General features: G+C 32.7%; 1 protein-coding gene across 1 annotated transcript in view; it reads left to right on the forward strand.

The window, feature by feature from the left end:
* Positions 1 to 15,688, forward strand: part of Zcwpw2 (zinc finger CW-type and PWWP domain containing 2) — a 250,227-nt gene that overhangs the window by 126,209 nt on the left and 108,330 nt on the right. Inside the window, exon 4 of the mRNA XM_004634224.2 lies at positions 13,828 to 13,942. Within this exon, the coding sequence (XP_004634281.1) occupies positions 13,828 to 13,942 (115 nt within the window). The remainder of the gene's footprint in view (positions 1 to 13,827; positions 13,943 to 15,688) is intronic.

The raw sequence follows: 15,688 nt of genomic DNA on the forward strand, positions 1-15,688 counted from the left end.
AAAAAAAAAAAAAAAAAGAAAAAGAATAAGAAGAAAAGAAAAGAAAATGATAAAGAGAAGGAACAAAATGCAGTCTCAGGTCCTGAGCCCACCCAGAACAAATGTGGAAGATACTAGCATAGAAGAAATTGAAAATCACACACCTGAAATCTCTGAAATAATAGCGTCTGAAGTAAAGAAGCAACTGCAAAAAGGTATAGAGGAAATCAATCAGAAATAATTTCTAAAGTAAAAAAAGAAATGATAACTATAATGAAAGAAGTACTAAGTGCTTCTAAAGAAGACACTGATAAAAAATAGAGCAGAATATAAAAATGATGGAATCCTTGAATAAGCAATAGACGAAAGAAGTAGAATGTATGAAGCAGATCCAAAGTGATATACAGGAATTTAAAACCTCAATCACAAGCAGGCAAAACCATTTGAATGAAAGTGAGAATAGACTTTCAGACCTTAAAGACACCATTGCAGCTAGTGAAAAAGTAAGAAAAGATCTCTTAAACACAAATAGGATGCAGGAAAAAAAATTCAATACGTGCATGATGATGAAAAAATGAACAATGTGAGACTAATAGGCATCAATGAGAAGGTAGGAGTCAATACAAATGATATAAAAAGTATATGGATGGAAGTAATAGCAGAAAACTTCCCAAATATGGGAAAACTCTCTGACATTCAAGAAACTGAAGCATATAGAACTCCAAATAACAGCAACCAAATAAAAACACACAAAGACATATAATAATCAAGATCCCAGAAATTCAGGACAGGAACAGTATTGTTATACTCATTTAAGATTGTAAAAAATTTATTTACACTGTTCAATCTATAAAAAAATCATAATAAAGCCAAGGAAAAGAAACAGATCACATTTAAAGGAAAACCCATCCAAATAATGGCAGATTTCTCTTCACAAACAATCAAGGCAAGAAAAGCATGGAGCAAAGTACTTCAAGTCTTGCAAGAAAACAGATTGAAACCCAGACTCTATACCCTGCAAAACTCTCTTTCAAGTTTAATGCAGAAGTGAAATATGTCCATAATAAAGAACAACTAAAGTATTTCATGACAACAAAGCCTATGCTACACAGACTACTAAAAGACATTCTAGAGAGGGAGCCAAATGACCACAACTCCATGAATGAGAATGCAAAGAACCCACCAAATAGGGCAAACGATTAAACACAGGAGAATAAGAGGTATACAAAAGCAGTCTTTCAGTTATTCTTTTGTATACAGCAGCAAGATACTTTCATCAGCATACTCTACAAATGGACTTCTCCTGAACCCTATGAGGCATGATTCTATCCAGGTCTACAGGGTGGATATCAAGGAAATAGCAGAGGTTCCGTTCCACAAGTGACACCTGGCCACCAGTAAGTGTTATGAACATTATCCATGTGCATGACACAGTAGAACTTTGTGCAATATCCTATCCCCAAACTGTTAGAAGTGCTGGTCATTTATTTGTCATTCCAGTACTTATCTTGTGTTTTATTCTTAGTAATTCTTTACTATCATGAAAGCTTTTTCTTATTTCAATTGTTTTGAAACATTTAATTTTTAATTAATTAGTATTTAATTTTCTGAATATTGCTTAATCTTAATTTTGTTTTAAGATTTATAGTGTATATTTTACTTACAATGTATTTAAAAGACATGGTATGATATTTTCTCCCAATAATAGAAACTTTAAAAAGTATATTTCCATTTCCTATTGACTTTATATTGCTTCTTCCCTATCTTTTACACACACACACACACACACACACACACACACACACAGATAAAAAATATGTGTATAACCTGACATAAGATTGATACTGCTTCATATAAATCTTTAATGACCTTTTAAATGGGTTCATTTAACATATTTTACATAGTCCTGCATATCTATCATGTTTAGAGCTCTTTATTCTTCCTCTAGGAGCATACAGCAACTTCTCTTGCCTTCTAAATTATGCTATTTTTTATTTCCAATATACTACGTCTGGAGGTATTAGAATATTTTGAGTTTGTATGACTGGAAAATGTTTTGCTTTTAATTTTCAAAGGTATGTTTGCTAAGTATAAAATTTAAAGAGGACAGATCTATTTTTCACCCTTCTTTCAGTCCTTTAATTATTCTAGTTTCTTACACACTTTTTTCTTTTCTCTTTCTAATGTGGAATAAGATGTTAATTTTGCTCTTCCATAGCTAATTTTCTATGTGTATGCTGTAATGATTTTTTTCTTTACAACAATATTTGGACATTTTCATTTTTGTGTATCTGGGTATGATTTTATTCAAATTTCTTGCTCAAAAAGTTCATTTTTCTTGGAATTGTGGTGTTATAAGTTCAACTAAAATTCAGAAATTTTAAATCTTTAAATATTTGTTACCTACCTCTTTCTTCTTTGAGAATTCTAATTATATGACTATAAGTTTCTTGATTTTGACAGAGTGAACTATTATATGACTGATCTGTAAATTCTTCATTTTTATTTTGGACAATTTTTATTATTATATTCATTTAAGTTTGTACATAATTTATTTACTATGTACAATCTATTAAAAACATCATAATAAAGCCAAAGCGTAGCTTCTGCTGCATGCACAGCATGTCCATGGCAAAATAAATAAATAAATAAATAAATAAATAAATAAAATTTAAAAAACCCCAAAACCCTCAAAGAAACAGCATAAATCATAAAACAAAAATTAAAATTAAACAATATTCAGAAAGGTAATTAAATATTAATTCAAATTTAAATTAAAATTTTCAAAATAATATTCAAAAATTAAAATTAAATTGTGAGTCCAACTAACAGGCCAGAATATAGTGTTTCATATGTACGAATCTGTGATCAATTCAGATTACTCACAGATTATTTGATTAGATTAATATATACAAAAATATCAACCATGAAAAAATTTTTATCATAGCAAAGAATTACTAAGAGTAAAATATAACAAAATACTGAAGTGGCAAATATATGACCAGCACTGCTAACAGTTTGGGGACAGGATATCGCATGAAGTTCTAGTATGTGGTGTACGTGGACAGTGTCCATGACACTTACTGGTGGCCAAGTGTCACTTATGGGACTGAGCTACTGCTATTTCCTTAATATCCACCCTGTAGACCTGGATAGAATCATGCCTCATAGGGTTCAGGAGAAGTCCATTTGTAGAGTATGCTGATGGAAATATTTTGCTTCTGTATACAAAACAATAACTGAAAGACTACTGTTGTATACCTCTTTTTCTCTGGTGTTTATTTGTTTGCCCTATTTGGTGGGCTCTTTTCTGTTCTCATTCATGGAGTTGTGATCGTTTTGATCCTGTTCTAGAATGTCTTTTAGTAGTCTGTGTAGCATTGGCTTTGTTATCATGAAATACTTTAGTTGTTCTTTATCCTGGAAGTATTTCACTTCTGCATTAAACTTGAAAGAGAGTTTTGCAGGGTATGTCAGTCTTCATTGGAATTTGTTTTCTTGCAAGACTTGAAGTACTCTGCTCCATGCTCTTGCCTTGATGGTTTGTGAAGAGAAATCTGCCATAATTTGGATGGGTTTTCCTTTATCTGTTTCTTTTCTCTAGCGGTTTTTGGTATAGTGTTCCTGGGCTGAATTCTGGGATCTTGATTAGTATATGTCTTTGTGTGTTTTTATTTGGTTGCTGTTATTTGGAGTTCTATATGCTTCAGTTACTTGAATGTCAGATTGTTTCTGCACATTTGGGAAGTTTTCTGCTGGTACTTCTTCCCATATTCTTTTTATATCATTTGTATTGACTTCTTTCTCATTGATGCCTATTATTCTCACATTTTTCATCTTTGTATCATCTTGCAGATGTTGAATTATTTTTTTCTGAATCCTACTTGTTTTTAAAAGATCTTTTCTTACCTTTCCACTAGCTGCAATGGTGTCTTCAAGGTCTGAAAGTATTTTCACTTTCATTCAAATGGTTCTGCCAATTTGTGATTAAGGTTTTAATTTCCTATATATCTCTTCGAATCTGCTTCATGCATTCTATTTTTTTCCTGTAGTTCTCATTCAAAGATCCCATCATTTTTATATTCTGCTCTATTTTTTTTATCACTGTCTTCTTTAGAAGTACTTAGTACTTCTTTCATTATAGTTATCATTTCTTTTTTTACTTCAGAAATTATTTTGATCTGATTTCCTCTATACCTTTCTGCAGTTGTTTCTTTACTTCAGACGCTATTATTTCAGAGGTTTCAGGTGTGTGATTTCTAGTTTCTTCTATGCTGTTGGGTCCTGCATTTGTTCTGGGTGGACTTGGGGCTTGCGACTGCATTTTGCTCCTTTTCTTTGTCCTTTTTGTATAGCACTGTCTTGTCATCTTTGGTGTAGAGCTTTGGTAGTGTTACTACCTTAGAACCAAGTCTGGATCTACCATGTTCAAACTCATCCAGGTGGATGTTGCTTGCATCTGGCTGCTGTGTTCCACTTCTTCCTGCTGCTGCCCTTGGAAGTGAACCCACTGTGCCACTCTGTCAAGATTTCTGCTCCGGAATCAGCTGGGTCGGTCTTGCCTCAAGCCTCTTTGCAGGGAGTTTTGCTGCAGGGTTTTACATCAGACCTGTCTGCTGCAGGAAGTTCCACACACATGCCTGGCCTGGCTGCTGGGTGGAATGAGGATCCACAGGACTGGCTGGTGGTCCCACTCACACACCGGACCTAGGTGCTGGCTGGAATGAGGATCCGGAGGACCAGCAGGCAGTCCTTACACACCACTCGCATGATCAGCCTGTGTGTTGGCTGGAATCTATAATACTCAATATTGACTGAATGCCTATTATTTAAGAATTTTCCTAGGTTAACAAATGGACAAAACATAAAGTTTATCATCTTTATGTAATTTAAACTAGCAGAATAAGATGCATAATAAATAAACAAGAAGGTATAGCATCTTGCTTGTTTGTAATGCTATAGAAAAAATTAAAGGCAAGCAGTAGATAGAATAAATGTATAGGGAATACAGGTGTGTCCCATGTGTTCTAATGATCAAGGTACCTTATCCAGGACAGCTAAGGAAATAAGACTGGTTTGTTTATAATAATTTTTGTTTTAATTATATTTTTCCTCTCCTTTTTTCCTAAAAGTTGTCCAACATTTTATATTACCATACCAAGTGTTTCCTGTTATGGAGGTCCAGAGCTTGCTTGTTTTCCTGACCTGAGTTTGCTGAGGTTGGTCAGGATAGATTCTAAACAAAGTCTAGTGCATCTGAGAGGTAGAAGCAGGGGCAGTAAAGCCAAGAAAATGTTCTCTAAACTTGGAGGATAAAAGTCTATACTGCCAGTTATGTCAGGCAAGAAATAGTATTTTGAAGAGTAGCACCACAGTTTACTAAAGCAGATGAGCCCATGCCCTTAAGTCTCAGCCTCCAAAGTGATTATTTTATTTGGGTATGGAAAAGAAGTCACTGGGCTACATGTTTACATAACCATGATGAATTGAAACAAAATGATCTAGCTCAAATCTTTAGCACTATTTATGTCTTACCAAATCATATTAACCTAGGGTGGCTCCAAAATGACTCAGATGAAATTCCTCATCCAGGCCTGATGAGGTTGATCACATTCCATTTGATGTAACAAAAATAATGCAATATGACATTGTTTACATGAGAAGTAAAATTTCTCTTCCTAGAATCCAGGTTGATTAATTATTATATGGAGAGAAAAACTCTCAAAATGCAAAGACACAGATTTCTGCTAGAGAAAAATTCTCTCCAATCTCACCAGTGCTTTAATAGTCTTTCCCTTAAGTTTGCCACTTCATATTAGTATGGAATAATAGTACAAACTTATTAAGTAAGTCAAAACTTACTGAGTATGGATATTAAACTTTTTTCTCAAAACCTAGGAAATGGAAAAATGGTATTAAATCTTTCATTTGGCCAATAAATGTCTCATTTAAACAAAAATCACACAGGACAGCAGTTAACTTTTCAATTTTGGGTACAGTGACACAATTAGGAAATTTTCAGAAGCAGAATATTATCTTGCCTGGTCATTTGTTTAGTCTCACACTTAATTCTTACAACAAAATTTCCATAATTTTCATCTATTCAGAATCATATTCTTTATATTTGTAAGTATATACCAATTTTTAGACTGTTTTTATTTTCTATGATTATTGTTTTATTGCTCTATCCTAAGAGTAATAAAACTGATGAAGGCAAATCAAATTGCCAGAGTAGTAAAATGTAATATAGACGTACTATACTCTCAAAGGATCACACAATTCACTGGAATTTGCAATATACTGTACCCACTCCTCCCTGTGGTGTGATCTAAAGTCATTAGTCATTTTCTTGACTTTAAAGATTGTAAAGTTCTTTGAAAGTTTTTCTGAAGAGCTAACTTGAAAATTTCTTAAAAATTTGTTTAAAAATCTGTTTTACTTTGGGGTATGTGATAGGCTAATTAGAAAGTTCTGAAGTTATTATAATGAGATTTTAGTGAAAAATATGTCTTTAGGACTCCAAGAAGAAGACAAAAACAATTGTTTCCACATTGCAAGGTGAGGTATGTGAGGCTTACAAAGAAGTTACAAAACTGGTCTGACATCCCTTAGCCCAGTTTACATAAGGATAGAAAAAGTTACGACAACTCAAAGTTTAATGTTGGACATATAGAAGTATCTTCAGAGGAAATCAGCTGTGTACTATGTAATTTTTCCTATAACTTTTTTTCTTATCCTGGGAAAAGGAAAGATGGTTATTTTTCTTTATCTCATGTGTACTGCAAAGGTGTTTTTAAATGTTTGTTGCAAATACCCTGGAACTTGAGTAACATAACACGCTGGTGTCCAACTTTGCCGTGAGAAATATAGAGGGTAAGTATTTCTGGTCATGACAGCTGGAGAGATATGGTGGCCACTGAGAATGGCTGGCATGCCCACTTGTCCGCAGGACAATGATTCAGACATGGGAAAAGAGGCAGGATCTTTTTATAAAAGATCTCCACACAAGATGGTTCTTGGTTCGTATCCCTTTACAACTTAAACAAAAAAGAGGCAGAACAGTGGTAATATTTGTTGAAAGCAATCAGCTAAAATAAGAACATTATCCCTGTCAAGGTCACTGCAGTCATGAGTTCCTAAGTGGGAGACCGAATCTTCAAAAAACCTCAGAAAGCAACCCATGGTACGAAAAGATTCAAGCCCAGAAAACACTAACTCCCCCTTGCCTTTATAGGCTAATGAAGACAATTTATTCAATTTCCCTTCAGTTCCCTACATCTAACCTTTCATTCACAAAGGACTGAAAACTTTTTCAGAAAGCATGAAGACAAGAGAGCCACTTGCAGCTTGTGTTATGCCCTTAGCGATAGAGTAGAGGAGCTTAAACTCAAATTTATATTTGGAATTTTGTCTCTTACATAGAGTAGACATTTCAGCTTTTGAATTTGTGGGAGGGCAAATGCAAGTGAGTGGAAGGCATTTTCTCATGAGAGTGTACCAGAATCATATGGCCTTCTATGTATAATAGCCAAAGATTAGGAAATATCTAGATTACACTTGAAACAATGATCTTGAGTGCGACTTGTTTTCTGTTGAAGCTTGAATCTCATTTTGGAATAGTATCTGTCCTTAAACAAGTCTTTGTTAAATTTGAATTTGCAGTGTATATTCAACTTCTGGCTATAAAATTAAATCTTAAATGTTTCACTTTTTTTCACAGATACATATTCAACATAGTTTCTTCCTTATTCTGGACTTGTTTATACCATATCATTTCCTTTACTAACTTGAATTCTAAAATGTGAACTTCCAAATTCAACATTTATTTTGTTGAATACTTTAGTATTTTAAAGTTGAAAATAGATATTATAATTAAAGCATGATTTTGATTCATTCTTGACAAACTTTATCCTACTGATTATTATGTATTCTGGTTTGTGGTCATAGGGCTTTTTCAGAGGTGAATGAATTTAGAATGTGTGATGTTGAAATTGAAGGTGTGTGATTAACAAACCACTTCACTGATTTGTTTGGCATAGTTCTGGGTATAATTAAGGGGATGGTGCTACAACCATCATAGAACAGGTAGTTTTTGTACAGCAAGTGTTTGTCTCCCTTTCCTTCTTGATTTTGTTACTGTGGGTTCCATGAGCTATCTTCTGTGAGGACTGTCTGCCAAACCTCATACTTTGGAGCTAGCTGATTATGGACTCAAATATCTACAAACTGTGAGTTAAATAAACCTTTCTCCCTTTAACTTTGGGTGTTAGTTATTTTGTCCCAGGAATTAGAAAAACAACTAAGACAATATGGATTAAATCTATTATATTTTTTTGAGTTGAATTTTTGCTTTTTTGTTAAACCAGAGCTTTTTTTTTTTTAATTTTTTTTTATTTATTATTTGAGAGAGAGAGAGAGAGAGAGAGAGAGAGAGAGAGAGAGAGAGTGTGTGAGTGTGTGTGGTGTGTGTGTGGCCCGCTCAGCCCACCAGGGGGCGGGGCTGGCTGGCATGTGGTGCTGGGGGATTGAACCGCGGTCCCTGATGCCTTGCCAAGCTTGTTCTAAGTAGGTGCTTTAGACCACTGAGCCATCTCTCCAGCCCAAAACCAGAGCTTTTTTGAGGACAGATATTTACTGAAATATTACAGTAATGTCTGAAAGGTCTATGGTTATTAAGATAATGGCTAACTATTTTGTAGTTTATAGAGAATGATTCAACCAATAAATGTAAAGCAGTTCAACATGTACTGAAAATATATGAACCCATTTAATTTGTTTAATATGGTGGAAATTGATTGTTCAAGTGGAAATTTTCATTAAAAATATGTTGAATTAATAGTACTATTTAACATTTTCCCTGGTCTAATTGCTAATATAGTCAAAGAAAAAAGCAACATGGGCCAGGGATATAACTCAGTGGTGTAAGCACCTGCCTGGCAAGTGCAAGGTCCAGAGTTTGATCCCTGGTACTGAAAAAAAAAAAAGCAATAATACCCCAACAGAAAAGGAAAAAGCAAAATATTCTAGTAGATATGTATATATGTGGATTTCTATGGAAAACAAATGAAAAATAAAGTATTATAAATAAAACTTCCTTTTTTTTTTTTTTTTTTTTGGCAGAACCAGGGATTGAACTCAGACCCTTGAGCTTGCCAGGGAAGCACTTATTCTACTGAGCCATCTCCCTGGCCCCAAAACTTTCATATGTAATTGAAATACTATTAAAATAGCAATGTCATTCAGTTATGTGTCAAGTTATACAGTTACTATACGTTAGTAACCAGCTTGAAAATATGGAGGGAATAACACAATATCAGCAATACCTATGTAGAAAATATCCTAAAGTAAGGTTGAGAATTAATGTGTAAAATGCACATGAATAAAACTTTAAAATGTTACTATAATATAGAAGGGTTTTTTTTTTTTTTTTTTTTTTTTTTTTTTTTTTTTTTTTTGTATTTTAAGGAAGGGTCTACAGGGTGTTCAGAGTCTCACTACTAGATCGGACTTATAGTGATCCGCCTGTTTACAGCCTACCAAGAGTTAGGATTACAGACGTGTGCCAATATGCCCAGTCTCAATTGCTGTCTCATTGCTCCCCGGGGGCAGGGCTCGCACCACAGGCCAGCAGATCGAACCCCAGGCCCCTGTGCCTGCTTGCACTTGCCTTAATCCACTGAGCTATTTGGCCGGCCCCCAGAAAACAACTTTAGTAAATAGAAATAAGTAATATTTTTGATTTGGAAATTTTAACATGGAACATGTCACTCTTATCTAAATTAATTTTAGAATTGAATTTTGTAATAAATATCAATTACAAAGACAAGGTTTTACCAGTACAAGTTGAACCTAAAGTTGGTAGCGAAATAGAATAAGACAGTGGGAGATAATATAGTAAGATATAGTACAATACCAAAAATAAAAAGTACAAAAAATTGACAAAGCTATAATAGTTAAAGCAGTTTATTGCTTACAGTAATGTGACAGACTAATAGAACATTACTGAGGGCCAGTGAAATAGCTCTGTGGTCTAAAGCAGCTGCTTAGGCAAGCTTAAGCATATGCAGGGGCCCGCGGTTCAAGCCCTGGCATCACATGCCATGACAGCCCCTTAGTACAACATTGAGAATTCACAATATACATGCCTGTAGTCCCAGCTTCTTAAGAGGCTAAACCAGGAGAATGACTTGAACTTAGAAGTTTAAGATCAGCCTTGAAAGTGTTGTAAGATCCCATCTCAAAAAAAAAAAAATAATAAGGTTGTATTGGTACAACAAATACTATAGGTACAAATGATAAGTACTTGGGAACATATTACAAACTGTGCTTCTATAAACATGTATGTGCATATATCACAGTGGTATGCACATAAATCATGGTTTTGAATTATTCCAGGAAGAAACCTAGCAGGAGCATTTCAGGGCCAAATGAGATCACTAACCCTAGTTTTTTGAGGAATCTCCCCAATGATTTCTAAAGTGGTATCCTCAGTCTACACTCCCAGTAGCAGTGCAGAAGTGTTCTTTTTCCCCCACAGCCCCTCCAGTATTTGTTACTGTGATTTCTTCGTAATACCCATTGGGAATCTCAGAGTTGTTTTCCTTTGCATCTCTCAAATATTGAATATTTTTTCATATGTTTATTACCATTTGAATTTCTTCACCTGAGTAGTGCATACTCATCTCAAATGTACATTTTTGAATTGATCCTTTAAATTTGGAACATCCTTTTTTTTTTTTTTTTTTTTTTTTTTTATAAAATCCTTATATGTTGTACATATTAGTCCTTTGTCTGAGAGACCACTGGCTAAATTTTTTTTCTATCCTGGGTAGTCTTTTCACTTTACTGGTAAAGTCTTCTTTTCACTTTACTGGTAATGTCTTTTACTGTGCAAAACTTTTTAATACAATGAGTTCCCATTTGTTGATTCTATGTAGTACTTCCCATATCGTCGGCCCATTTCTCATGGAATCTTTGCCCACACCTATGTCTTCAAAAGTGTTTTATATTTCCATTTTAATATTTAGATTTTGATACCTTTCAATTTTAGTTTGATGTATGGTGAGAGATGCGGGTCTATTTTTAGTCTTTGGCATGTGGAAAGCCAGTGTTTCCAACACTATTGATTGAAGAGGCTATCTTTCTTCCAGGGAATTTGGCCTCTGTGTAAAACAAGGTAGCTAAAGAATAGTTTAGAAAGTTTAGGTTTTTTATACAATGCAGTACTACTCATCCAGAAAGGAGAGACTTGAGGCATTCCTCGATGAATGGATGTACCTTGTGACCACACAATCAGACACACATGTTTAAATATCACATTGTTTCTTTGATGTAAGAAATCAGAAGTAAATAAGGACCAAAGTGTATAAGAGCTATAGTGAAATAGGAAGAAATGGTTCAAAAGAAAGGAGAACTAAGGAGGAGTGAGGAAGAATGAAAGGAAAAAATGACAAAAGAAGGATAAAGCGAAAACAAAGCTTTGTAAATGAGAAAAAGTGTGAAGGGATAAGAGGGGATTGGGAGAAAAAAAGAGGAAACAGGACATATCATGTACAGGTACAAATTCCCTGTGATGGTTGTATATATCTAACGTGTACCACTAAATTTAATTTTAAAAAGCAGAATGAAAAGCTTAATTGAACAACCAAGAAATTTCAAAATAAGAGTAAACTATTTCCAGGAAATTATTTGTCACAAACGCAGAAAAGGGCTGTTTCTTTCAGTATTTAAATATTTTTCATAAGTCAATAAGATCCATATATGTATTAACAAAGACCTTGACAGTCATTCCTTAGAAAAGAAATAGGCAAGAAATATGAAAACTGACCCATAGTTTCTTGATTATAGAAATGATAACAAATACAAAATAATTTTTGCCAATGAGAAGATGGACAATAAATCTAAAATGTTGGAGCATAGCAGAAGTATTTTTCATGCATGGTGTGAGAAAAACATAGCTTGTGGCACTGTCAACTATAAATTCATTGTAGTAATTCTACTGTAGCTTTGAAAATTTTAAATACCCATACAGTAAATCTACTGATTCAATGTCTAAGAATTTATCCTTCAATAAACTCTCACATGAGGAAAATGTAACATGAGTTTTATTTTAATTACAGTATTGTTTCAAATTCATAATGTGAGAGAAAAATGTAAATATTGATCACTAAGGCATGTTTCAAATAAATAGTGATAGTAGTATATAATGTACCTTGTATGTGAGTATACATACTATATTTTCCCCAAAATAAGACCAGGTTTTATATTAATTTTTGCTTCAAAAGACATAATAAAGCTTTCAGATGATGTCTTAGTTTTTCATTTAAAACAATCACATTTATATGTGTACAACGGTCTACATTAATTTATTCAAGTGCTATGCACACTCAGCATAATTCTGCAATTCATAATTCTTTTTGGGTTGCTTAAGTGTTAATTTGTACAACCAGTAGGTGGCATATCCCTACCAATAAGTTCCTAAAGGAGCCCAAATAAGTTTGAAACAGCTTTTCAATCTCTTGACTCACTGAAGTTCATTTTAACTCTTGTCACACTAGTTTTTCTCAATAGCCACATTTTCTTAACAAGTTCCTTAATTCTATTCCTATTATAGACATTGTTTTGTTCTGTTTAAGTATTGAATGATTTTTCATTTTAATTTATTTTACACCCTAATAACATTACAGTGGCAAAAATGTCTTAAATATACAAAAGCTAGTTTCGATATTTTTAAAATAATTTAAAATTTCCAGTGTTAATACATTTAACAAGCTTGCATTTTTACCTTTTTCCTTAAAAACAAAGACTAATATTTATAGATTCTGTATGCCAAAATATACAATTTCATTCTCTGAAATGATTTAGTATAGGTATTAAATAAATTCAATGTGTAAAGGTGGAATTATATACATGAGATAAAATATGTATGATTTTTATGCACAGATGGTAAATATAGGTTAATAGAATTAATAACTATATTCTTTTTATGATAATGTTATTGAAAGAAAAAGTGTCAGACATTTTATAAATGATAATATTTTAAAACATTGTATTTTAAAACTTTGGAATATTTTAAAACCTTGGAATGCTTTTTTGTAATTGATAATTTTTATAGTCATTTTTAACTTTTGATGCTATACTTTAAAAAATGAAACACTTGAACACTATGCTGTGTCCAAGTAGAATAACTTTTGATTCATTAACATTGCAAAACAGTGTCATCAGTTTTCATTTAGTACTCATCCAATTTTATGATATATGTATTGTTAATATTTGTATTTTACAGATAAACTGGAGCAAAGAAAGTTTAAAAAATGTATATGAATGTATATGCCAATATCTGCTATAACAGTAAAGCACATGTAAATAGAAATAAATCTTTCCAATAAACTTGGTTGTTTGCTACTGCTTCAGCACTATTGCTATGCCACTTAAAGTGATATTAATATATATCTAAAAATATGCATGAAAATTGACTACTTTGTCATATTGAATTGTAATATTTTGTAATTTCCTAAATAAAAGTTGAGGGGCCGGGTAGATGACTCAGAGAATAAGCGCTTGCCTGGCAAACTCAAGGGCCTGAGTTCAATCCCCAGTTCCGAAAAAAAAAAAAAAGTTGAAACACATTATAATTTTATGTTACTTAATAAGCATCTGGTTCTTTAGTTATTAATTTACCAAATTTCCACAATTTTGCTAAATAATAAATCAATCAGACATGAAGTCTAAATAATACACAATAGTCCACTTAAATTTAGCTCTAACTCAATAGAGTTCAATCAATGTAGAATTTAAAACAAAATTTTATTTAAAAAATATATATCGTATTTTTTTGCATTTATATAGCCAGAAAAATGTACAAATAAAAAGAAATGGTACAAGAGTGCTCTACAGGAAGCATACCTACTATATGGATATTCTCATGAAAAAAGACTGGAAGAGTGCCACCTATCAAAACAGAGTATGTTAAGTTTTTAAAAAATTTTTCTACTCCTTAGTAAGTATTTATTTAGATATATGTAGTCTAAAATAATTTGTGAATAAAAAGTCTCTGTCTCTTCATAGAGAAATTCTATACCTATATCAACTGGAAGCCATTTTTGAGTAAAATAATAGCACATATTTTATTCTTTGAAACTGTTGATTCTTGTCTTTATGCATAGACTACATAGGTCCTCTTGGTCTTTCAAAAGCATATATATGTTTCAAAATTAGGGCCTACAGATTAAATTATATTCCTAGTGATAATTTTACCAAAATATGTACATTTTTAAAGTCCAGTATTTTAAAAATGTTTCACTTTTAAGTAAATTGAAGGTAGGGATAAAAGATAAGGTTAAAATTAAAATTAAATAAAATTGTGATAACATTTTGGGTGAATTTCAAATGTAGTTCTCTTGAATTATAATGGTATGGTTTGTGGACAGTTTCCTAAATCAATTCATCAGAGAGATTATAGTAGATATACCTTTTTAACTTTAAAAAGATGATTTCGCATAAAATGATAATTTTCAATAAACTCAAATACATTTTTACATTTTTCTTATTAGTGAATCCAGTGTGTTTTTATCTTATAAGGCCCCTTCTCATTACCTTAAATTCTTGAATAGAGTGCTTTCTGCCTTTATTAAGGACTGAATTTTAAAGTAACACTAATATTTTCTCCTTTCTAAAGATGTAATATATTTTTTCAATAATATATACACGAAAATATTGCATTTGAGAAAGAGTTTAAATATTAAACCAGCCACCTAAGTTTGGGTTCAGGCGAGTAACCACATTTGTTAAGAGAAGAAAAAGAGTGACAAGTGCACCACTCTGGTTTACTCAGAGACCAGGAGAACAGACATTTATTACCACAAATGTGATTTTATTCCTTGTGCTGAAAATATAATGTCTCTGTTTATTAGCAATAAAGGTTGAACTCACTCTCTTGTCGCAAATACAGTTTTTCTGTGAACAGACTATACAGGTTTCTTTGCCTTAACAGGCTTTGAAATATTTCATTTTTTAAGCATTAATATCTTTAAATAATAGTCATTTAGTTATTAAAGTAGTGATACATCTATTTCTTTCTACAAGTAGACTTTTTCTCTCAATAAGTACGAAATCACATCATGGCTATTGTGTCAGGCTAGTGTATCTGGTGTACTTTGGCATTCCTTCCTATCCAGAGGCTCCGTAGAGGAATTATCTTCTGATTAGTTTTACAATGATAGCTCATTTTCTTTTTCTGATGATTTTTATATTTTATATTATTTAACTCAGGCTAATTCTTGTGAACCATAAGCTCAAATACTTTAATTTTGTCCTTTCATAGCCATAGTGGAGAAACTTGGACAGACTTCTCAGAGTTCAAATGTTCCCTTAATAGATACATGGTTAATAGGTTCATGGTTTCTATTTAGCATTTTTAAAATAGTCAATTTAATCCTTGAGTCTGCTTTGACTCCATTGTGGATTCTGATACAGTATTCAGCTCTTGACTTTGTTTAAGAACCCAGGCATGTTGGCACACATATGTAATCCCAGGTGGATGTAGAGGCAAGAAGATTGTAAATTTGAGACCAATCTGGGAAATGTAGCAAGACCCTGCCTAGATAAATAAATAAATTGAAGGAAAGAAAGAAGGAAGAAAGGAAGGAAGGAAGGAAGGAAGGAAGGAAGGAAGGAAGGAAAGGAAGGAAGGAAGAAAGGAAGGAAGGAA

This window comes from Octodon degus, unplaced genomic scaffold, assembly GCF_000260255.1.
Source record: "Octodon degus isolate 3935 unplaced genomic scaffold, OctDeg1.0 scaffold00059, whole genome shotgun sequence".
In the NCBI taxonomy this organism is placed as follows: Eukaryota; Metazoa; Chordata; class Mammalia; order Rodentia; family Octodontidae; genus Octodon; species Octodon degus.